Raw genomic sequence first — 24,041 nt, forward strand, 5'->3', positions numbered from 1 at the left:
AGTTGTCCTCTTGGTGGTGGATGCAATGTCTGTTAAGGATTTCATAGTCAATCTTAAAAAAAAAAAAAAAAAAAAAAAAAAGAGTACTTGTGGCACCTTAGAGACTAACAAATTTATTTGGGCATAAGCTTTCGTGGGCTACAGCCCACTTCATCAGATGCATGCAGTGGAAAATACAGTAGGAAGATATCTATATCTATATAGATATATATACACACACACACACACACAGAACATCTTCAGTCCTATGACTACAGAGGTGTTAGCTGACTTTCATTTTGAATATTTTCTTGCAACGTATTAACTCCTTATGCTTAACAATCTGTTCCACCTTACCTTTAGCTGTGATACTATGATTACCTTTCCCAGATCTGAAGAAGAGCTCTGTGGAGCTCAAAAACTTGTCTCTTTCACCTAAAGAAGTTGGTCCAATAAAGGATATTACCTCACCCACCCTTGTTTCTCTCATCTCCTGGGACCAACACAGCTACAACATTGCAAACAATATTCCATGTATAAGCAGACAATACCCTGGGACATCTATGTAATGACCACTAATGTATGTAGATACATTGGAACAAATTGTCAAAAGCAGGCAGTAAAGGCTTAGTCCAAAAATCCTGCATTGCACACACATTTGTGGATACAGACATGTAAATTACAGCCTAAGTGTCTGCATATGAAAATTTGTCCCATTAATTCAGCCCTTTCTTTCTCCTCCTGATGAACTTCCACCATATAGATTGCTGTGGAAGTTTTAAAATATGTTATATTGTTACATTACATGCTATAGCATAATTTGTGTGTATACACACACGTACGTATATGCAGAATACCAAAAGTATTTGTAAAGAAAAAGCTAAGATTCTTTATTGGCACTCCTTTCTCACTTGCAATATAATTATTATTAATTTTTTTTTAAAGAGATGGCTTCCTAGAAATGAGTCCTGGGAGCACTCCTTAGGTATAGTGTTGGAAATGGTTCATTGTTACTTATCCTGCCCCATTACATTATTTGTACGTTCAGCCTCAGAGGAACATTACTGTATTTCAAATCTATCTGGATATTATACAGATGAGACATGACTGTCACAGCAACAGTTAGATGTAATAAATACTAGAAACGTAAGGTTTATTTAAAAACCACAGAGAGGAAAAAAGCACATGAAGCTATCTGATAAAAATATTTGGATAAAGGTAACACTGTATTCTTTACTTGGCCTCTTACCCACTTTTTTTTTTTTTTTTTTTTTTTTAAACACTTCCTATTTTTGTTTGTAAAAATGTTCTTCAATCCCAATAAAAACAAACTTTTACTTTTGTCAGAGGCTTTTATTTTAAACCAACCAAACGATCAAGGTACAGTTTTCATTGAGAACCTAGTTTTAGGCAAGTCAGGCTTTTCAATTATTTGTTAGCGGTTGTAGGTGGGATCCACTCCTGTATCTTTTTACGTGTTGTAGAGAAAGGGACATACTGCCCAGGAGTGCCACTCAGATTGAATTTGTGGTTCTCCCAAATGAATTTACGAGCAGCTGGTGGATGAGTAGTTGGAGGGTCTTCAGTTATGCAGTGAAGCCAACGATGCCTGAAGAGAAAAAATACTGGTTATTAAAAAGTTTCTATAATCAATCCTCTTCCTTAGTTGAAAGTTTTTCCTCTGAAGCTTTTTAATATCTGGCTTTTATTTTTAGAACTCAGGCCTTAAAACTTTAATCTATTCTGATATATTCAAAAAGGCATATTTCACGGTATTCAGCTAAAGACTCCTATCAAATAGTCAATTAGATGGATAAGAGTTCATTACAGAACAACTGAGAATATACTAGATTTTAAATCCACTTTGAAATATTACACCATGCTGTAGTAAATGGTCATTCAGAATATATTTTTAATAATTTGATTTCTGGTAGTTTACCTTCTAGTCTCCACCAGTTAAAATGCAGGACGGACTTCAGATCATATTTGGATTAGAAAGAACGGATTCCATTACATTTAAAAACCAGTGATAACTGAGGTTTTTAGAATTAAAATAAATATCTTTTGTGATGCCATATAGTTATTTTCTGAACAGCATTTTGAAGTACCTTCTATTACAATTCATTTATCAATCTATTTTTGGACATCCTTATTAGTTTTAATATAAATAGAAACTAAAAATAATAAATGTTTGGATGAAATAGCATTTAAAAGCAGAATTACATTATCAGTTTTCTTCCTTTAAATCTCTACTTAAAACCCACCTGTGTTGTGATGCCTACAAAACTCTTGATTAAGGAGATGGGGTGCAGTGTCAGCTGCTTACGCCACTGTCCATAACTGTTTCAATGTTCCCTTGTGCTCCCTTCATCTGTTGTCTCATTTCAAAATTTAGATTATAAGCTCTTTTGGCTAAAAAACATCTTTTTGTTATAGGTTTGTACATGCCTAACACAATGGGGCCCTTGCTTCTAGGCAGGCAGTACAAATAAAAAAAACAGAAGCTTTGTATTTGGAGGAGATTTTACAGGGCTCAAATAATATCAAAAGACTGTGTACAAACTACTGTACTTGCATAACTGTTTACAATAACATTTACAAAGCCTTCCTTATTTTTCAAGTACAGTAATAAGTAGTTTTGAGGTAACAGGATAATGATTTGACGTAAACACAACCTCTCCACATAAATGCTTGCTGACTGCATAATATGATTAACATAAAAAGACTACTTACTGTACAGTAACGGATGTTCTTTGAGATGTGTAGTCTGCATACATATTCCACAGCTGGAGATCACATTGTCCAGCGCACATGCAGAGAACTTCCTAGTTAGCAGTGCCTGTGGGGGCAGCACATGAGACCGTCGCTCCCTCCTGCTCTCAGCGAGAGAGTAAAGGCCTGCACCAGGGGCTCAAAGTGACCTCTGACTAGCCTGTCATCGAGGTAGGGAAATACCTGGGCACCTGTCCTTCTGAGGTAGGCTGCCACTGCTGCCAGGCATTTCATAAATATTCTGGGCGCTGCTGAGAGCCCAAACAGGAACGCCTGGTACTGGTAATGATAGTCTCTTATTGCAAATCTCAGGAAGTGCTTGTGGGCTTGGTATATCACAATGTGGAAATGCGCATCTTGGGGATTGAGGGTAGCATATCAGTCCTTTGGATCTAGGGATGGGCTGATGGATACCAGGGGCATCATCTTGAACTTGAGCCTCCTGAGGTAGGTGTTCAGGCCCTGTAGGTTCAGAATAGCTCACAGCCCTCCCTTTTTCTTGGGGATAAGGAAATATCTTGAGTAAAATCCTTTACCCCAGAGATCTAAGGAGCCGTCTTCTATGGCTTCAAGAGCTTAGACTGACCCTCCCAGTGTAAAGAACTCTCGTGAGATGGGTCCCCAAATAGGGACAGGAGAGGAACTGAATTGTGTAGCCTCTCTCTACAGTGTTCAATGTTAAACCATCTGAAGTGATGCTGGACCAAATGTGGCGGAAATGCACCAGATGGTTGTCAAAAAGAGGGGGAGGCCAGGGATGGGTAGAGCGTAGTATGCTGTCCTTGGACATGGAGTCAAATCTGCTGCCTTAACACAGAGGAGGGACAGTGGGATGTGGTGGCCCCTTCTGAGGGATTTTTCCTTGAAGCCTTCTGCCTTTTTTGGCATACTCAGGTGGTCTATAGTGATAGCAGTGGGCCTGCCTGTAAAACTGTTGAGACCTGAAGTGCTGTCTCTTGATGGCTGGAGTATAGACCCCCAAGGATGTGAGTATGGCCCTACAGTCTTTAAGCAACCTCATACCTCACCTGTCCAGTCAAAAAACAACCTTCAAAGGCAGGTCCTTGGTTGCGGTCTGTGCCTCCCGCAAAATTGCCTAGAACAGCCATGATGAAAACTATCATCAAATGCAATTGCCATTGCCCAGGAAGCTGTCTCCCTAGCAGTGGTGACACTGAGGGTACCAAGATCTTCCTGAAGGTGAAAACGGAGCCAGGAATCTGGATAGTGGCATTGGAAATAGTGCTAGGGACCAGGAGGCCTCCATATGTATGCAGGGGGAGACTCTGACCCTGGGCCATGGAGGCGGGCAGAGGCTGTGTCCTGCTTGTGCTATTGTCAGCATCTTGCAAAGTGGAGCTGGCACCAGTGATGCCAGTATGGCTGATACAGTGATAGGCGAGAACTGCAGCATGTCTGGGTCATCTCAGGTCATGCTGGCTCTGAGCCTGGGGACTTGTGGTCTGCCATGAAGAACTGAAGACGATCCCAGTTCTGTAGATGAACAGGGGTCTTGACAATCCCAAAAAGACTAACTCACACGGCCAACTAAAAGAGGCAAGTGGCTCTAAATGGAGCTGCTCCGACACACACCATCATGGCAAGAAAGTACTGAAGGTAGGGGTGGTGGCTCTGCCTTTTATAGCATTACTGAGCGCATGAGGGATTGAAGAGCACATGCACTGCCCCCACAGGCATTGCTAACTTGAAAGTTCTCAGATGTGTGCACACTGGACACGATCACTAGCTGTGGAATATGTATATGGATTCTCATTCAAAGAAGAATTATTGTTGGGTAACTATGAAGTTATTAGCGTTTATCCCTGGGCCTGGCCTATAAAACCAAGCCTCCTCTGTGCAAATTACGTTAATCTAAGCAAGTGAAAAATTTTCAACAGTAACCTATTGGAAAAAGACAGAAGTGTATAAACAATTTGTTTTTTATTCTGTCCCTATTCCTGTCCCCAAAAATCTTTAATCCTGAACATATATTTTCATACTGAATTTTGTCATAATTGTACATATTACATTTAGTATTATCAGTCATGCTGGCAAGCTTTCTGATGTGGAATTAATGAGATTTTTGCCAGTCAGCTGTCACTTGACCTAAATATGAAATGTCTTCTGTTCCAGTTGTTCAAAAAGCTACAGATCTCTGTCACACTACTAATACTTAGCAGTCAAACCAGAGTCTCTGCCATTTCTCTTCATGCAGCATCACAAAAAGGATCAAACTAGGAGGGAATGGAAAAAGTAATATTTATATAATTGAGTTCATCCCCCTGTAGGGATTTGCAGCTTTGGGGCATGCTTCTCAGCTAAGAGACTATCTTTTCAGCCAAATTGCTCTTAGGACTTTATTTTAAATACATTGGCTCTCTCTTTAATACGAGATATTAAAATCTATTTTTTAGCAAAATTGGTTAGACTTATCTAAAATGTCAAAGTCATGCTCTTAACTAAAGAGTCCAAATTGAGATTAAAAATTGCTATAGGAATAAATGGCTGGAATTTGATTGGAAAATTCTTTAAATTTCTAGTAAAGGTACAGTAAACAGTGCCCTCCTTTCTAAATGCCCTTGCTAATGGAATACAAAACTGGAGGGAAGATGAATTTTATTTTTAACAAGATGTTAAACAACGGCAAGTAATAGCCTATTTTAAATAGAGACAATGGCTCCTAAGGGAAAACCATTCACTTGAAAGTTATACTTCTGAAAGTTCTGTATGCTCTAAAGTTAACTGACACCTATTATTACTATAACAATCAGAGAAAAATCCTTTTTTTCTAGTATGTGAATTTGATATGGCTACTGCCAGGCTCTGGGTTCAAGGCAGTCAGGCTTGGTGGTTAGAGCTGTAGTCAAGAAATAGGGGTTGAAGCTGACTATAAAGTCGGGACTGGGCTCAGCGCTGTGTGGAAACTGAGGTCAGAGACAGGCCATGGGTCAGAACCGAGATCACAGTCCATAGACAAGCCAAATCAGGATTATAGTCAGAATCCAAATACATGTCAAAGATCAAAGTTGTGTGGGAGTCAGTCTGAGGGGTCAGCAGCAGGGTGAAGGGCTACAGCAGATTAATAACAGGGCTGGCGCATGGTCTGAGTATGGAATGGGCAAGACTGAACAAGTTTTGGGCAAGAACTGGATCAAGGGCGGGTTGGAAGCCTAGGGAGTTTAACACTACGAGTCAGCAAGAGGGTTCCTGGCTAAGAAGTGCTGTTGCACAGACTAACTTGCAGCTCTGGTGAGGTCAGAGAAATACCAGTGCCTGGGGATCATCTGACCCAGGCCCTGCCGCGGGGATAGGCTGCTGCATGCCAGAGATGAGTCACTGCAGGCTCTGTTGGAGAGCAAGTCATGGTACCTATTGAAGTTCTGGAGGAATGGGTGGGCACAAGCCCGCCCACATCTAAAGGCCACTCCCCACAACCTAAGGGGAGGAGCTACAGGACCGAGGTCTTAAGTGAATTTGGGAGACAACAAATGAGAAAACAGGGATGGGAGTGAGGGTCACAGGTTTAAAAGGAGGGAGCCAGAGGGGGAACACCAAGCAGAGAACTCCAGACAGCACTCACTGCTCCTCGAAGGCGTCTAGGGAGCCAGTGGACATGGCCCAGAGGAACTCTGCCTGGAGAGGTGACTTCAGGGAGGATTGGAAATAGGCCCCACAGTCACAGAGTACTTCCCCATCCAGTTTCCGCCTCCTGTTATGGTGGATGGCCACCTTGGCCAGCACCACAAGGAGGGTTTGCCTCACAGCTTTAAGCAAACTCTAATTTGCTGGTTGTCCATATAGTGAATTAGTTTCTGCCTAGAAGAAAAGACCCTCAGGAACATCAACAAGGAAGCAGAACAGAACACACAGTTTAAAGGGTACTTTATCAGAAAGTAGAATTTTTTGAAGTTAGCCAACTTAGTTACAGTTTTATAGACAGTAGGATGAACAAGCGAGGTGCTGAACTTCGTTTCATGTTTTTTTCTCCTTACTGCCATATTTAATTTATGTGAACTTGTGGACACAGTTAATTAGGTTGTATTGAATAAAACATCACATTATTATTTCAGTACTCTATCATGGTCAGATAAAGAGGGGAAGAAAAAAAATAAAAGGACTCCACCATTCTTTCTGGAATCACAAGCAAAATAATTGTGCCCAGGTATGGCAGTTCATGAATATATGTCACAGGAAAGGAACTGTCAAGTTTTCATCTGATAGATCTCCAATATCAGTACCTTTCAGAATATTTTCACTTTTCAGCTCTGCTGACAACGGTAAGTATACAGTCACTGTAGAAGTCACACTATTTTTAACCTAATGTGATGAGTAATAACCCCTAAGAATATTATAATTAAAAAAATATTTTTCAGTTTATTTACTTTGCATCTAACAGTGTTGTGTGTCACTTTCCTTTTCTTGAACAGCTTTGTGGGAGTTTTGCATAGCCACAGGTGAAAAAAGTGATTGGAATGTGGTTGTAAAACCACAAATACTGGCAGAGAGACTTGGACAGGTGGAGTACAAGAAACCTATTTTAGCTCATTTTAAAAAGTGACTAGATTTCAAGCTGACAGTGTCACTTAAAAGTTGCATAATGTCTAACATCTTCATCTGTATGGGTGTGAGATATGCATACTTTTTAATAGTCTGATAAACTCATTGAATAGTCTATTAACTAACTCAATCCACAGAAAACTAGAAAACCTGTGAGTTTTGCCCTATTCCTGAGTTTCACTTTACTGCAGTGTTCCTTTAATCAAGGAGTAAATCAGTAAAATCTTTTAAAAATATATTAAATATATTTAAAAATAATTAAATCACTACTAGGCTACCTGGATATTTGGAAATACTGGAAGCTCAACATGAAACTTTTACAGTTCAAATTTAACACTTAAGTTCAATAATTTAAAAACCCACACCATAATGGACTTTCTGCTTGGAAGTATAAAGAAAAACATTAGTCCTCAAAGAGAGACACCAGCACTGTGCAGTTACAGAAGAACTGAAGCACAAACAGTTATTTCTACAAGCTGTTTTGAAAGCTCAATTATCTTATTCAGTACATTTTTAAGTGTTTAAAGGTATTATAACCAATCACTGCAGTTTTCCTTTGAAAGCCCAGTCATGAAACCTATACATGTAAGTCCAAAATGACACACTATTTTGTGTTTAGATGACTAATTTTGTTGTCTCAGGCAAGGCTTTTACTTTAATGGTATCCCTTTGGCTAATCTGTGGAAAAAGTGGGAAATAACCCACCCTGTTTATTTTGGGAAGACCTCTCCTCAGCAGTCTCCTCAAATAATCTTTTGAAATACAAAAGTTTTGCACACACTATTTCCAGAAGCTCAAGGAAAACTCTTTATGAACTACAATGGACAATGTACCTCAGATGTAGCCAGATTTCTGTGCAAATTCTTTCCTGATGGGCTTTCTATATGAAACAATATAAAAGGACCCAGAAATGACTAATCACTTTAAACCTGCATTAGAAATGGATAAGTTATAGGGGCAGAGGGAGATATAAGAGGGAAAACAGAAGCTTTTAAAAAGCTGAGACAGTTCCCTGAAACATACTAGAAGAGAAGCAGCATACTGCAGAGCAGCCTGGGGCTAGTCAAGCCTCTAGACCTCTGCTTAGATGAATTAAGGATGAAAGAGAAACAGATATTAATTTGAAGAGCTAAAAACAGTCAAGTTTCCCCAAGATAAGTTAGCACTTCTTTTACATTTTAAAAGAACATAGAATAAATATTTAAAATTAAGGATAGTTCAAAGTGAAGCCACAAGAGATAAGAGCCAAGTATGCAACATACAAGTGGTCAAACAGGAATTAAGACTACATAACACTGTTAATATAGTACTTGTATCTGCAAGGCTGAGATACCACCTGCCTGGGTTCAAAAGACCATGCCATTTTTCTCAAGAAATTAAATAAAATTAACAATGATAGAGCATTTAATGCAATTCTGCATTAAGATAAAAGAGCAGCTAGGTGTTTACTAAAGCCAATGTGTGAATCATGTTTACAATGCATTAATAAAACTTAAATATTGTAATGGAGGGCAAATCAGGGCTTTAATTTTTGACTACTGTGAAAGGGGATAGAAAAGAGATCATCTCCAATTACTCTTTCGTGTTTTTGCACAATTATGGGAGAGGAGAACAGAGAGAAATGAAACTGACACCACACTTATTTCTGTTCGGATTAACTGATGATGGCTTCTGTCTGCATTTACCATTTTTTCCCCCTCCTTGTTTCCATTTTCCTTTCACTTCTGTTGTGCTGGTAGAAGCTACTATTCTATTGTACAGTAATAGGGTGGTAACCATGGCAGCTAATAGGACTGCAGTAGGGTCAGATTCAGTCACAAAACATGTAGTTTTTTGTGTGGAGTTAGTGAATGGATGAAACTCCACAGTTCCTATTCTGGAAAAAAAAATATTTTTCATTCTTTGACATCTCTCCCCCATCCCTTGTTTTATCATTGTTTTCTGGAAGACTCCAGCAGCAACAGCAGTTTTACAGCGAAGTAGCAATTCCTCATGTTTCTGAAGTAAGGGTTCTTTCATCAGAAGTTTGAGGAGCTGAGCAAGAGTACAGTTAGGTTCATACTGTGTGTATATTATGAAGAATTAATCCGGGGGGGGGGGACGACGGGGACGACAGGGAGAGAAAGTGGGAAAGGAGGAGATAACTGGAGGGTCTTTGAGATGTGTGGTCCCTATTTAGATTCCAAAACGTGGGGTGTGCATGCACGCCATGCATCAGAGCAATTTTGTAACAGTGTCTGTTGACTCATACGTGTGTTGCGTCACCCTTGTGTCTGCAGCCGAGGCTATGAGAAGCTCTATGGGTTGACGGCGCTCCAGTATCCCTCTTATCGCTAAGTAGTGTAGTCCACAGCAGAGCAGGGGATGGAGGGCGGGTATTGGAATCCAAATAGGGACTACACATCTCAAAGAACCTCCAGTTACAGGTAAGTAACCTCCTCTTCTTCTTTGAACGATGGTCCCTATATGGATTCCAAATGTGGGTGAGTAACGAGCAGTGATCAGAGTGGAGCTGGGTGCGAGGACTCATGAGAAAGTATACTCTGTAGCATGGAGTGGCCTATGGCCGCATCTGCAGCCGCTGAGGCGATGGGATAGTGAGACATTAAGGTATGGACAGAGCTCCAGGATGCTGCCCAGCAAATGTCCTGCCATGGCATGTCCACGAGGCAGGCTGACGTGGCTACATGTGCCCGCGTGGAATGTGCTGTGACTCCAGGAGGCAGAGGCATTTGGTGAGCATGAAGCATTTGTGAATGCAATGGGAGACCCACTTGGAGATCTGCTGCAAGGAGGGGGCTTGGCCCTTGCAATAGTTGACAATAGAGACAAAGAGCTTGGGTGAGACATGAAAGGCACAGGTTCGTTGGAGTTAGAAAGCTAGTGCACACCAGAGGTCACGAGAGTGTCACGTTGTGTGCCTGTGGGAGGTATGGGGTTTGGGATAGAAGACTGGAGGGGGATGCACTGGTTGAAGTGGAATTCAGACACCACTGTAGGAATGAATATTGGCTGCCGTCGCAAGGAGACTGTGTCTTTGTGGAAGATGGTGTAAGGGGGATCGGCCATCATGGCTGCTAGTTTGCTAACTTGTCTCTCTGAGATCGCGGGTACAAGCAACGGAAATGAAGATTCTCCACAGGGGGGCTGGGCATACTCTCCGAGACAGGGTGAGGGACTTGGCTATCTGGGAGAGCCTCAGAGTAGAGCCGCTACTTCTCCAGATCAAGAGGAGCCAGCTGAGGCAGTTCAGATTTGAAAGTATATTGTCCCCTTATTGGTCCTTTAGGTCAGGTGTCCGCCAGGTTACCTGAGCTTCTTAACCCTTTACAGGTAAAAGGATTTTGGAGTCTCTGGCCAGGAGGGATTTTATAGTATTGTACACAGGAGGGCTGTTACCCTTCCCTTTATAGTTTTGACATTGCCACAGACTTTTGTACTGACATACTGAAAATTTAGGGACTCCGTAAAATTGAAGTGAACAGCAAAATAAAGGAATTTTACAGATTCTATTCATTCTCATATTTAGTTACGAAACTTCAGTTTTTAAAAATGTACCTAAAATGATACAGAATTCTGAGTGAGTCACTGAAGTACCACAAAATATAGGAATCTTCCTGCAGACTTTAAGTTCAAGCCATAGGGTCTCTCATCAGAAACAGTACAAGAGAAAAATATGTGACATACAAGTTTCCTAACAGGAATCTATTAGATTGTGGAAACAGTTTCCCCAAGAGAAACAATAAGAGCATCACTGCTTATAATATTTTATATTAGATTGTACAGTGAACTAAAATACGTAGTAAAAGAAAACAATTCTGCAATAGCCGGAGTACTATCTTGTCCATCGCTGGTTTAGATGACCTATAAATTCTACCTAAACACAAGATTGCAACTCTGATCTATGGAACTATTGTATCCTAAGAAAATATTATTTTTCTACCAAATTACTAGGATAAACCTAGTTTCCTCAGACTGAAGAAACAGTAAGCTCAAATCCAGTAGGAGTCCAAAATAAGATTAATCTTGAAATTGATAAACTTCAGTAGTTCGGGGAGGGAACCTGACACCTATATGACAGTTCTATTGCATACACAATAGGGAAAACTCTGCATTGGGACAGACCCTTTCTAATTTTAGACTAGCACATCATTCCTTCTAAAAATCAGCAAAAGTCGAACAGTTGGAGAAAACAAAATCAGGTTATGATCTCAAAAACAGCAAAAGAAAGTCTAATCATATTAGACTATGTCTGCACAGAAAAATGCAGCATGACACCATGCAGGGTTAGTAACAAACATACATTAACTACATAGATAACTTTCGCCTACCCACCCTTCACTGAAATGTGCATAAAACAATCACCATAATATAAGACACTCCATTTTAAAGTCCATAATAATCCATAATTCATCTCAGTCAACTCCAAAACCACCCCAAGAGGAAATAAATATTGTTTGAACTTTCTGACTTTATTCCAGCCAAACACCATGAACCCCCATCACATTCCTATTTCCCTATGCCTGAAGTGGTATTTGTTTTCTCAAGCATTTGGCAGAGATTACCTCTCAAATAGCTGGGGAACAAAGTGACTAAAATGACAATCATCTCTTTACATTCTATTTGGTGTGTTCATAGCCCTTGCACCAGTAATAAATGACAATCCAGAAAGATACCCATCTTGGTTCACCATGTCTCTCCCCATATTCAGATCCCTCGAAATTTTCAAAATCTTATTCTACTCCAAGTATATTATGCCAGCAATGCAATGAAACGGATACAGCATTACTCAATTTAGGGAGTTTTGCTGCAGCAAGTGAGAGCACACTAGAAAAGGTAGGATGCCAATGATGTCCTATTAAAATGGAAGCACTGTGCTTTAGCAGCTAAAAACCAGCAAGCTTTAAGGTCTTCTGGTGATTTGCAGAAAGCAATTCCATAACTCAGTGAAGAAATCAAACAGTCAACTGACATTCAGATACAGTTTTTAAAATAAGCCAGATATATCAATTGACATTCAGGCATTCACAGGGTAGGTGTAATATTTAAATAAGAAAAACTCTAACACATCTAAACTAAATAATTTAAATCACATTTAGAAATGAGTCAGATTTATGTGCCTAGCCTATTTTTCTTAATTGGCCCATTTCTGGAATTTATTTAGCCTATTTTAATTTGCTGGTTATATCTTGCTTTGCTGGTAAATCTGTGATAATCAGAGGTGCCTGTTATCAGCTCTAAAGTAAAATTATTTGATTAATCCCAAGGGGGTAATTTATATTAGAATCAGAATCCCTATTTTGGTTGTAATTACAGTTTATACACACTAATACATGAACAGCAACAATCTTTTGTACAATTAAAGTATAAACTTCATATATAAATAAATCATTCAACTAGTGGTAAACATTAAATACAGGCAATACCCTAGCTCTGTGATATTCTTTAAATATATGAAAGGCAAAGTGTACAAGTTTAAGCTAAATATGCTGACAGTAGCTAAGCAACAGGAAATATGTTGCTCTACCACATCAGTGGTTAGGTTCATATAATACCACTGACCATCCAGGACAAGAAATCTTTAAATCATGCTTCCTGTTTCTAGGAATAGAGATGTACAGACTACATGAGGTAGCAATACACTACTGTAAACTTTTTTGCCTTCAGAAGATGCAATTACAGCTAATGAAAAGGCAAACTGAATGGATTGACCCAGGATGAAGGAGTAGATGGAAAGCCTAAAATTCAGCAAGATGATTTCCATACCCTCAAAAAAAAATGTACATAATGATTAGGACTGTGGATGAGGAAAAGACTACGCAATCCAATGCAATGAAAAAAAGAATTTATAGATCAAGAGACAGTAAAAAAGTATCTTCTCCTATTACTTTTATTCAGAAACCCACAGGATGTTCAGCACATCAAAATGTGCCCTCAATTGAAAGTGAATTTTTTTACAAAAGAAAACCAAAACAATAAAACTATGAGTGAAGTTAGTGCTTGTGAAAGTGAGCAACAGATGGCACAGACCTCAAACCAGCTTGGTATCAGCATGTACTCAGCAAAATTGCCTACACCGCTCTGCCACTACACTTTAGTCCTTGTCAACAATTCTCTAGTTACCCACTCACAGGCATTTCTTTCAACAAAGACTGACAATCATGCCTAATTAAGCAAGCAGTGGTTTTTGTGACATGCACAAATGGGGACTGGGGCAAGACCATCAAACTCATTTTCTCATGACCCATCACCCCCCAACCCATTGTGCAATCTAGCCCCCGACACAAAAGGTTCTCATTTCAGGGCAGATTTAATACAAGCATAAAACTTCAAAGCTGCTGTACCAATACAAGTTCTACACAGCTATAGAACCGTAATGGGAAGTTTCAGAGCAGATATCACGGAGGCAACTAAGACATTTATACTTGTATGCCCATTGGAAACAACTGCCAGAATAAACTTAATTTTCAGGTTTGTCTAATAGGAATCCATAAAAAATAACATGTTCAGTTCTAGTCATCGTAAGAGATACCAGTTGAGAGCAACCTTGGTGTCTTCACTAATCTCTATCCAGACAACATCTCATTTTAGACTAGACTACAAACATTGGTTCTTTGTACTCTTTAGTATGTTGGTAACAGTGCATGTTACTTATTTTAGTATTGAATAACAGTACTGAAGGAATAAGAAAAACAGAAAACTGAAAGTCATGCAAGCACAAGGATGACTCTTCTCAGGCAGACCACATTATGAATAGGTTAGGAAGCTGAATATTTGAGAGGAAACAGATTATTCAGCCTAACTGGTGGTACCATTATATATGGGAGAAATTGCTAGCGAGGGGAAAACCTACATTCCAGACTATCTTTATTTTATTCAAAATGATTTAGTTCTCATCGCTCTCTGCATATGAAGCAGACGTATATTTTGCTCTGCTGCAAATGAAATAGATGAAGTCCAACACAGAGCAGCACTAACAGTCCCAGAAAAGTCAGCAATGAATTTTCTCAGGCCCGTTCTCCTTACAAGTCTCACCCATATTACTATGACAGGATGCAGAGGCACTACTTAGCCCACAGCGAACAAAGTTAGCACCAGTTTCCTCTTCCTTGCACAGGTGCTCACGAGAAGGTCAATTTGGTGAGAGTAAAGATGAATGCCTTTGTGAATGCCAGGTTCAGACATAGCGGTAAAATGTTGGGTCCAGGCCAGGTTGCTCAGTCCAGTGCTGGTTCAGACCTGGGGATTATAGGGATTCCCAGGCAATGCAGAGATTTGGCCCAAACAATATTCTTCTGAGAATTGTATTTCCCAGTAGAAGAATAGAGAGCTACAGCCCTGATCCTGTATTGTGATCTGCAAGGGCAGTTCACTGATTCTACACAGAGCACGACGCAGAATCATGGCCTAAGTGAGAGAAATGAAGGTAATCATTGCACTCAATAAGAGGCAGTGAACTGATGACTGGTGGCACAGTGCCTTAATCAGCAAGGGCAGGGATGCAGAATCCTTTTTCCTTTGGGGGGGAAGATGGGAAAGAGTCTTCAGAAAAGCTGCCTTCATAACCAAAAGGATCAGGTAAAGTACACACCAGTAAATACAAAAGTGAGATATACTAAAACTTTTGCTCGTAGCAGAGCATTTATTATACAGATTACCAAGAGTGGCCAACAACTGATTTATGCATTAACAGGAAAACTACTTTTGGCCCATTTTTCAAAACCAACTACAGGATTTGAAATAGACGACTTCTGTTTGCAGAAAAATTGCCCTCATGTTTGCAAATCCCAGAACATTATCTTCCATTTGTGATGTAGCTGATCAGAAATGTCTCAGATTATGGACTGAATGATCTATCCTGAAATGTTGGTTTAATTGTTTTGTATTAAATGCAAAACCCTATATTAATACTGTACAATTTTATGGTGCAAATTTGTATTTCCAGACTTGTGTTAAGGTTCTAATAGAAACATTAACTCAAAACACATTGGACATAATATGTTAAGTATACAATTTAAATATTCTTACTAGTATTTTAAAATACTCCATACACACTGATTGAATTAACGTTGCTATTTGAATTTTCACTTTTCCCAACTTTGCATGTTCAAATTTGAAAACTTATAACTGCACTGTGTAAGTTCTTGCATTTAACTCTTCTGAAATTTTATTTGAAGATAGAAGAAAAAAATATAACAGTGACATTATGGAGTTTAGCTGTGCAACTGTGTTTTCCATTACTTCAATACGGTTTAAAGCTGTTTTACTTGATATATACACAAAATACAATTACCCAACTGAAACCTAATAAAAAATGTACACGGGAAATGAGTTTTTTCATCCCGATTTCCCAACCCTACAAAATTTTAATGCAGCTATTCCTCAGGAGGTAACCACATACTCAAAACTCAAATCATGCCAGAACACTCCGGAACAGTTTTCTGGGATTTTTGGGGTGAGCTAGAACGGCATACTGGTACTTTTGCCAGTCCTGGGCCAGGCAGCTCCTTTGCCTCGCTAGCTGCAGAGCATTCTCTGAGCCATCAGGTGATGGTGCTAGAACTAGGATGGGGCACTCAGTGGCAAGAGAGTGGAGGGCACACCAGGGACGCTGCAGCCAGGACAAGACAGGGGAGCAAGGGCTGGAGCCACTATGAGCCTGGGGCAGATATATAGCTGGGCAGCAGGGATGCCTGGACAGCAGAGTTTCCAGCAGTAGGGAGTAGGAGCTAGGCACAGGTAGGAAGGAGGTGGGGATGGGACAGGCTCTGTGGGGAATCACCCCCAGCTCTCTGGGTCCTGACCCAGCTCCCCCACTGCCCCAATCTCCCAACTCCCCCAATGCCCTTTTGAGGCCTTCCACTGCCCTGAGTTCAGACACTTTTTTTTATTTTTTTAAGGACTCAAGCACTAGCATATGCACAACTTTTTAAAAATCAGTTTGGACTCTCCATGCATACATAAATTCTCCTCAGCTTTTGACTGAATAGGGGATGAAAGAAGATGGAAGCCTGGAGAGTGGGGAGATTAAGTTTAAAGCTTAAGTTATTTGCCTATAGGCCCCAATCAGTAATAGGGTCCATATTGTGTTAAGTGCTCCCAGAGTAAAAGAGAGCCATTCTTGCCCACTCTGACTTTCAGAAGGTCCTACATGTCCCAGAAGGCATTTAACAAGTTGGGCCCTAACCTCTAAGCTCTCCCACATGGGCAGCCTCCTTTACCTAAGCAGACCCCACTGGAATTCAGTGGAGTTCTGTGTGGGCACAGGGGTCTGCCTTATGGAGCAATCTGCAGGACTGGGGCCTTAACATGTGCATAGGGGTCTGACTGTATGGACCAGCTTGAGGACTGGGGCCTTAACCCGAGTCTCAGTACACCCAGTAGTAGTATCAACTCTTCTACGTCACTTCAGTTATCACTAGTTCAGGAGTGGCCAACCTGTGGCTCTTCAGAAGTTAATATGCGGCTCCTTGTATAGGCACCGACTCCGGGGCTGGAGCTACAGGCGCCAACTTTCCAATGTGCTGGGGGGAGCTCACTGCTCAACCCCTGGCTCAGCCACAGGCCCTGCCCGCACTCCACCCCTTCCCACCCCCTCCCCTGAGCCTGCCATGCCCTTGCTCCTCCCGCCCCCGAGCCTCCTGCATGCCATGAACCAGCTCATTGGGAGGTGCGGATTAGCAGGGCTGCTGGTGAGTGGGAGGCTCTGGGAGCGGGGGGGGGGGGGGGGGGTTAAGGGGAGGCTGCTGACGTATTACTGTGGCTCTTTGGCAATGTACATTGGTAAATTCTGGCTCCTTCTCAGGCTCAGGTTGGCCACCACTGCACTAGTTATTTCAGTTGTAATCACATGTGCCCCATGATACTCCTGGTTCTTGTAAGCGCCATAACCTTGCATGTTTGGGGATCCATAGTTCCGGAGGGCTGAGAAGACTGGGGACATGGCTGGGTTCATGAAGGGAGACCCTTTTTCTAAAGAAACATTCACCTGGGAACTCAGTGGTGCCACTCCCTTTGTGCTCTCAAACCCATAAACTAAGAAGTTTTTTAACTAAAAATAAAAATCTGGCCAGAAGGACTTTCACCCTATACAGAAAGGCAGAGTCCAGGAAAACTATGCTGCCTTGAGGTTAGGTTTACCTCCATCTGCTTTGTAACTAAGAATTTATGTAGAAGAATTTGCAATATGCAATCATACAACACACACAAAATGAATATTATTAGACTAGTTGGTTTACCATTCCGGTGGCACCATGCTTCCATCCATTTCCCAGAATGTATTTTTGCCATTCATTTCAGTAGTATATTGAACCCATCTATGTCGACCTTAAATTTGACAAACAACACTGTATTAGCTAAAAATAATTATTCCCAAAATAAAAAAAATGAAAGATAATTATAGTTAAAAGTTCAACAGCATGTTGTACAGACATAACCCCAATTCACCAGAGGCAATATTTTATTTTTGCTCAATGGCACCATCACACTTTACAGAGCATGGTGTATGCACGGATGAGGTCTAGATTAACGCGAAGTGTCATGATAAATATGGATGCTGCAATCTGACCTTCACACGATAACGTAAATTCATTTCTGATAGCAAAACCTACACCATACTCTCTCTTTACTCCTTCAGGTTTGCCATGCCAGGAAATAGCATAGTCCTTCTCCCTTACAAAGCCTGTGTGTGAGAGCCAAGTTTCCGGAAGAGCTGCAATATCAATTCTGAAACATGCAAGCTCGTTACTCAACACAGCCATTTTCCTCAAATCAGAATTCAAATTAAAGTCAAATCCAGGGCTCAAAGTCCAAATATTCTGGCAAGTAATTCTGTTTATAAAAACAGCTGAGCCAGGATGTAAACAATGAGGCAGGGCTCATTTGCCTCACCTTTTCTAGGGCCACTCTCACATGAGGCAAGCAGGCCATCCCTAAACAGAGCTGCTTGGAAATCTTGGTAGCTGCTCCAGGGCCTTTATGTCTCTCTCAGATCACTGCAACCACCTTGCCAAGACCTTCAGCGCATACACTTAAGCAAAGTTATGGAGGAGTGGAGGCTGCCATAGACATGTCCCCTTTAGACCAGGGCCAGAAACCAAAGGTCACAGTGAGTCTGGACATTCAGTGACACAGAGGTTGTAGCTTCTGCCAGAGAGCAACCTACATAGAGCTGCTAACTGCCTATTGTTTCAGCGTGAGCGTCATTTCTGTTTATTATTTGCTTATTTTTAGTAATAAATATTATTTACCATTATGAACACACATTCTGGGATTAATATAGATGTATATTTTTAAACAACCATATTAACCTTTTATTCTTCTGGATTTTCTGCACATAAGGGTTATTTCCACTGATATTGTATTTATTTCCAATTTATTTTTGGATGGGTGAATCTGGAGCTCTTACAAGTGAATGACTAATAGCTAGGGCCCTACCAAATTCACGGCCATGAAAAATGCGTCACGGACCGTGAAATCTGGTCGTGTGTGTGCTTTTACCCTATACTACATAGATTTCACAGGGGAGACCAGCATTTCTCAAATTGGGGGTCCTGACCCAAAAAGGAGTTGCAGAGGAGTCACAAGTTATTTTAGCGGCGTCAGTATTGCCACCCTTACTTCTGCACTGCCTTCAGCTCTGGACGTCTGAAGAGCAGCAGCTGTTAGCCGGGCACCCAGCTCTGAAGGCAGCGCCCCGCCAGCAGCAGCACAGAAGTAAGGGTGGCAATACCATACCATGTCACCTTGTGCTGCTGCCTTCAGAGCTGGACAGCCAGAGAGTGGTGGCTGCTGACTGAGGGCCCAGCTCTGCAGGCAGCAGCATAGAAGTAAGGGTGGCAATACCATACCATGCCATCCTTACTTCTGCACTGCTGCTGGCAGCAGCTCTGCCTTCAGAGCTGGGCTCCCGGCCAGCAGCCACTGCTCTCCTATTAAAATAGTATAAAAACATAAGCCAGAATACATAAATCAAAATACACATCTATTTCGTACATGAACAAAATATCTACAATTGACTCCTATTACCCTATACAGTGACAATCTGGATAGAACACATATAATACACTACCAATAAAACAATGACAAAACACAGGGAAGACTTGTTTACCTACCACTGTCAGAAGCACAGCAACAAAATTTTTTTAAAAATTGCTACTAAAACTAAGAGAGATTCTAGCTATTGTGTGTTTCTAACATGACTTCAAAAATTAAAATTTTACTTCAAAATTTTCAGTAAACATCTACAAACCTACAGGGCAAGATGGTCATTAACTTTAACAACTGATGAATATTTTTCAGTAAAAAGAAAAAAACTTTAATGGTATTAGGAGCCAACGCAAAGTAAACTAGATTACTCAGACCGTTCTATCATTAAGAAGAGATGTATTTACTTCATTATATTCTTCCTTCTAGAAGAGATACTCCGGTTAGTGACCTCAAAACGGAGATAGATTTGCTGGTTAGCAGCTCTAGATGTAGGACTGGTAAGGAGAAGGAGCCAGATTATTCTTTTTCCAGGCTCTCCTGCACAGAGCCCAAGGAGGAGAATCCTTCCTTCTGTATTGCACCCCTCTCAAGGCCTTGCTCTCTTTCCAATCACTCACACAAGGCACAGTAGATTCTGGTTAATAATTAGGGTTACTATCCATCCATATTTCCCCGGACATGTCCGGCTTTTGCGTCTTTAAATAGCCGTCCGGGAGGAATTGGTAACAAGGTTAAAAGGTCCGGGATTTCCCCCCCCCCCTTCCATGCAGAGTGCGGCGTGGCTGATTGGGCAGCTGGGCCTGATTGAGCTGCGCCCATTGGCTTCCAGCAGCCAGAGCCCCTCCCCTGCTCCCCCCCTGCTGCCTGCAGCCCGGTGTAACGACACAAACAGCCCCACCGGCAGCGTGTTTTGCCTACACGTGGAGCCAGCATCTGACCAGCATGGGCATGGTAAGGGGAGTCCCGGGGGCCAGTCAGGGAGCAGGGGGAGGGTTGGATGGGCCTGTCTGAGGGTGGGGGTGTGAATATGGGGTGGGGGGGGGCGGCGGGTTATATTCTTTTGTGGTCCCCGAGCTCCAGCAATATCCAGGGCCGGGGGCCCTGCTCCAGCAATATTTGGAGCTGGGTCTCTCCCCCGGCCCTGCCTGGAGCGGGCCCCGGCCTCCACCTGCCACCCCCCCACGCATCCCCGTCCCTCCCCGCAGGTCGTCCCCCCCCCCCCCCCGTCCCTGCCCGGAAGAAAGCAGCGCGCCCCTCTCCCGTGCCTGCTTGTGCTGCCGGAGTAGCACATTCCTACGCCCTCCAAGCAGCAACTGATGTCTGCTGCCCCAGGGTCCTAGTGCCCCCCATCCACTAATGGCAAGGCAGGCTGCCCTTACCCTGCCCTTCCACCCTAGCCCTGAGCCTCTCCAATGCCCCAAACCCCTCATCCCCAGCCCTCATCCCCCCGCACCCTAATCCTCTGCCCCAGCCCTGAGCCCCCTCCTGCATCATGAACCCCTCATCCTCAGCCCCAACTCTCATCCCCCTGCACCCTAATCCTCTGCTCCAGCCCTGAGCCCCCTCCTGCATCATGAACCCCTCATCCTCAGACCCAACCCTCATCCCCCTGCACCCTAATCCTCTGCTCCATCCCTGAGCCCCCTCCTGCATCATGAACCCCTCATCCTCAGACCCACAGCCCTCACCCCTGCACCCCCTCCTATCCCCAAACTCCCTCCCAAACCCCCTCCCCACACCCCCCCTCCTGCCCTCAAACTCCCTCCCAAAGCCTGCACCCCTCCCTTTGCACTGCCTCCCACCCCCAAACTCCATCCCAGAGCCTGCACCCCTCACCCCCTCCTGCACACCCATCCTCTGCCCCAGCCCGGAGCCTGCACCCAGCACCCAAACTCTATCCCAGAGCCTGCACCCTGCACCCCTCCTGCACCCTAATCCCCAGCCCAGGACCTGCACCCCAGACCTCCTCCCCCCACCCAACCCCCCTCCCAGAGCCTTAGGCAGGTAAGGGGGGCGGGTGGGTTCTGGGCACCACCAAAATTTCTACAAACCTGCCACCCATGATAAGGGTCGGGGCAGTCAGGGGACAGGTAGGGTCCTAGGGGGGGCAGTTAGGGTGGGGGGTTCTCAGGAGGGGGGCAGTCAGGGGACAAGAAGCGGGGGGGTGGGGGTTGGGGGTTCTAAGGGGGGCAGTTCAGGGGGTGGGAAGTGGGAGGGAGTGGATGGGGGCGGGGCTCCCCCCGTGTCCTCTTTTTTTGATTGTGGAAATTGGTAACCCTAGGTTAATAGCAACTCAGATCTTAACAACTTTCTATTAACATTTTGTGAGAACCAATCCAGTTGCATTGACTTTAATGTTAATGTGATTCAGATGCTGACAATGACATGTTGCTTATTAAGAACATTCTTTGGAAGAAAGGCCCCAGCTGCAGGCAGATTTGCAGGGCTGCTGCCAGAGAAGGAAGCACTAGGACCAGAGGCGGGGCTAGCCCACTGGGGGCCCTAAAGCAGGAATATTTTTGGCCCCACCAACACGTACTAAAAAAGTGAATGCAGGTCCCCTGAGCTGCTTGGGGCCCTAAGCAATTGCTTAGTCTGCTTATGCCTAGCACCAGCACTGGTTAGGACGAGCTAAGCACCTACCACAGAAAGGTTTTGCAGCTGCCAGGGAAGGAAGTGCTACAAACCTGCCTGTGCTTGGTGCTCAGCCCATTCCAATGCTTCCTTCTGGGCCTACAGCCCCAGAAGCCTATCTGTGCACGGGGACCGCACAGGAGGTAGTGCGCTGCGTGCTGGGAGGGAAGGCTGTGGGGAGGACAGTAATGGGGAGAGGGGCTGCAGACCAGATGCTGGAGCCGCATGGTAACTCTCCCTGTGCTCACTCGACTGCACCCAAGGAAGGAAGCGCTGGGATGTGCTGAGCCCCAAACTCTGCAGAGTACAGGGAGCAGTATTGTGCAGCTCTGTGGGATCCCGGTGCCTCCACTCCCTGTAGAAAGCCCCAGCATCTGGGCTGCAGCACTACTCCCTGCTACTGCCTTCATGCAGGCAAGTTTGCAGGGCTGCAGCCAGTGAAGGCACACCCCTGACTGCAGCCCCACAAGCTGGCCATCCACTTATCGGCAACCCCTAGCTAATGGCAACTCTTTGCTGGCAAACGAGGGGTTGCTAATTGTCTACACTAGAGTTTTTAACTCACATTAATTGATTGTCAATCACCCAGGGTAAACCACCTGCATTTGCACTTAGAACAAGTGTTTGTACATGTCAGGACACTTTACAAACACATTAGCTAACAAGCTAACTGGCACCAATTCAAGAACTCTACTGTAGACAAACCTACACACTCCTGTACACAAAAAGGGAACCCAACCATCATGAGACTAAGCTAGCTACTGCTTGGTACATAGCAATGGGCTGGAACTGTGGGGAAGATGACAGGGCATTTGCCCCCCTTCTTGTGGGTTTTCTGAGGCCAGAGAGCTATCTGAAAACAAGGGTGATTTTATAGGGACAGTCCCGATATTTGGGACTTTTTCTTACATAGGCATCTATTACCCCCCACCCCCTGTCCCGATTTTTCACACTTGCTATCTGGTCAGCCTATCCGAAACCCTCTGTTTAGGAGACTGATGCTTATAAGAGGTGGATTTTTATCCTTCCTCCCACAAACCTCCTAAGACTCACCAGGGTACTGATGTACCTTATCTAAGCAGAGCCCTAACTCCTATGCCTCTCCAAGAGGTTCCCAAAAGATAAAATCCCTCCTAAGAAGGGAAGCCTAGGAGGTACACAGGCACCTGGGTCTCTTTCTGCAGATCTCAGAGAAATGAAGAGGAAAGGAGAATGCCTCCCTAAACTACTCCTTTCCACAATCCCAAATTATGACTATTTTAAAATAAAAATATTCCCAAATTAAAAAAAAAAAAAAAAAAAAAAAGGTTAATGAGAAGTCAAAGTTGAGAGTTTATATATCAGTATCTTAAAGATAAAAATTCTTAAGGGAATGCTGTAGTTGTAGTGAGTGGGAAAACACCATTAAAAAGACATGATGTTCACAGTTAAAATTAAATAAGAAACCCAATCATTTTAAAACAATGGAAACTCACAGTTAAGGTATCCCAATTAGCTTAAATCTGCCAATTATGATGCCAGCTTCAACTTCTTTGCAAAGTGTTTGAATTAGGGGAGTGGTCTCCAAAATACATGCAAATCATGCATAAGGAAACCAGGCAATGTACTTCATTTCCATTTCACAAGCAGAATTTAGATAAACCATATGAAGTTACTAGGATATTCAGTTTAGTATACATACCAAAAAAATTCTTTTTGTCTTCATAGTATTTGTTTCCATATTTGTCAACACCTACTAGAGCACCGATCTTCAAATCCTGGACCCTGTGAATTCCCAAGACAGTCATTTCAGTTGGAAGGAATTACAAATAACATTATCTTTTATTAGAATACAGTAAAAATAGTTTACAATTAGGTGAATTTAGAACACCCATTTATACAGTGAAGTACCTTTAAAATGGAATGATCCCAAAGCACATCAGCAACTCAGACTGATGGTTTGCAGGATCTGGCCTGTAGTCTATTTCATGAGTAGTCTTTAATCATAGGAATAATCCCACTGACTTCCACAGGAAGAGTCATAAGTAAGGTTTTGCAGGACTTTACCATCCATTAGAGTGCAGCCAACTCTGACACAATGCCACTGTTACACAGCAAAGAGCAATACTACA

At 42.7% G+C, this 24,041-nt stretch overlaps 1 protein-coding gene across 1 annotated transcript in view; it reads right to left on the bottom strand.

Moving 5' to 3' along the window:
- Window positions 1-1,311: 1,311 nt before the first annotated feature.
- Window positions 1,312-24,041, bottom strand: part of NDUFA12 (NADH:ubiquinone oxidoreductase subunit A12) — a 42,275-nt gene continuing 19,545 nt past the window's right edge. The window contains exons 2-4 of the mRNA XM_065410056.1: window positions 23,612-23,694; window positions 17,547-17,634; window positions 1,312-1,588 (exon numbers count right to left, since the gene is read on the bottom strand). Of these exons, the coding sequence (XP_065266128.1) occupies window positions 1,408-1,588; window positions 17,547-17,634; window positions 23,612-23,694 (352 nt within the window). The 3' untranslated portion in view covers window positions 1,312-1,407. The remainder of the gene's footprint in view (window positions 1,589-17,546; window positions 17,635-23,611; window positions 23,695-24,041) is intronic.

Source organism: Emys orbicularis, chromosome 1, assembly GCF_028017835.1.
Source record: "Emys orbicularis isolate rEmyOrb1 chromosome 1, rEmyOrb1.hap1, whole genome shotgun sequence".
Taxonomy (NCBI): Eukaryota; Metazoa; Chordata; order Testudines; family Emydidae; genus Emys; species Emys orbicularis.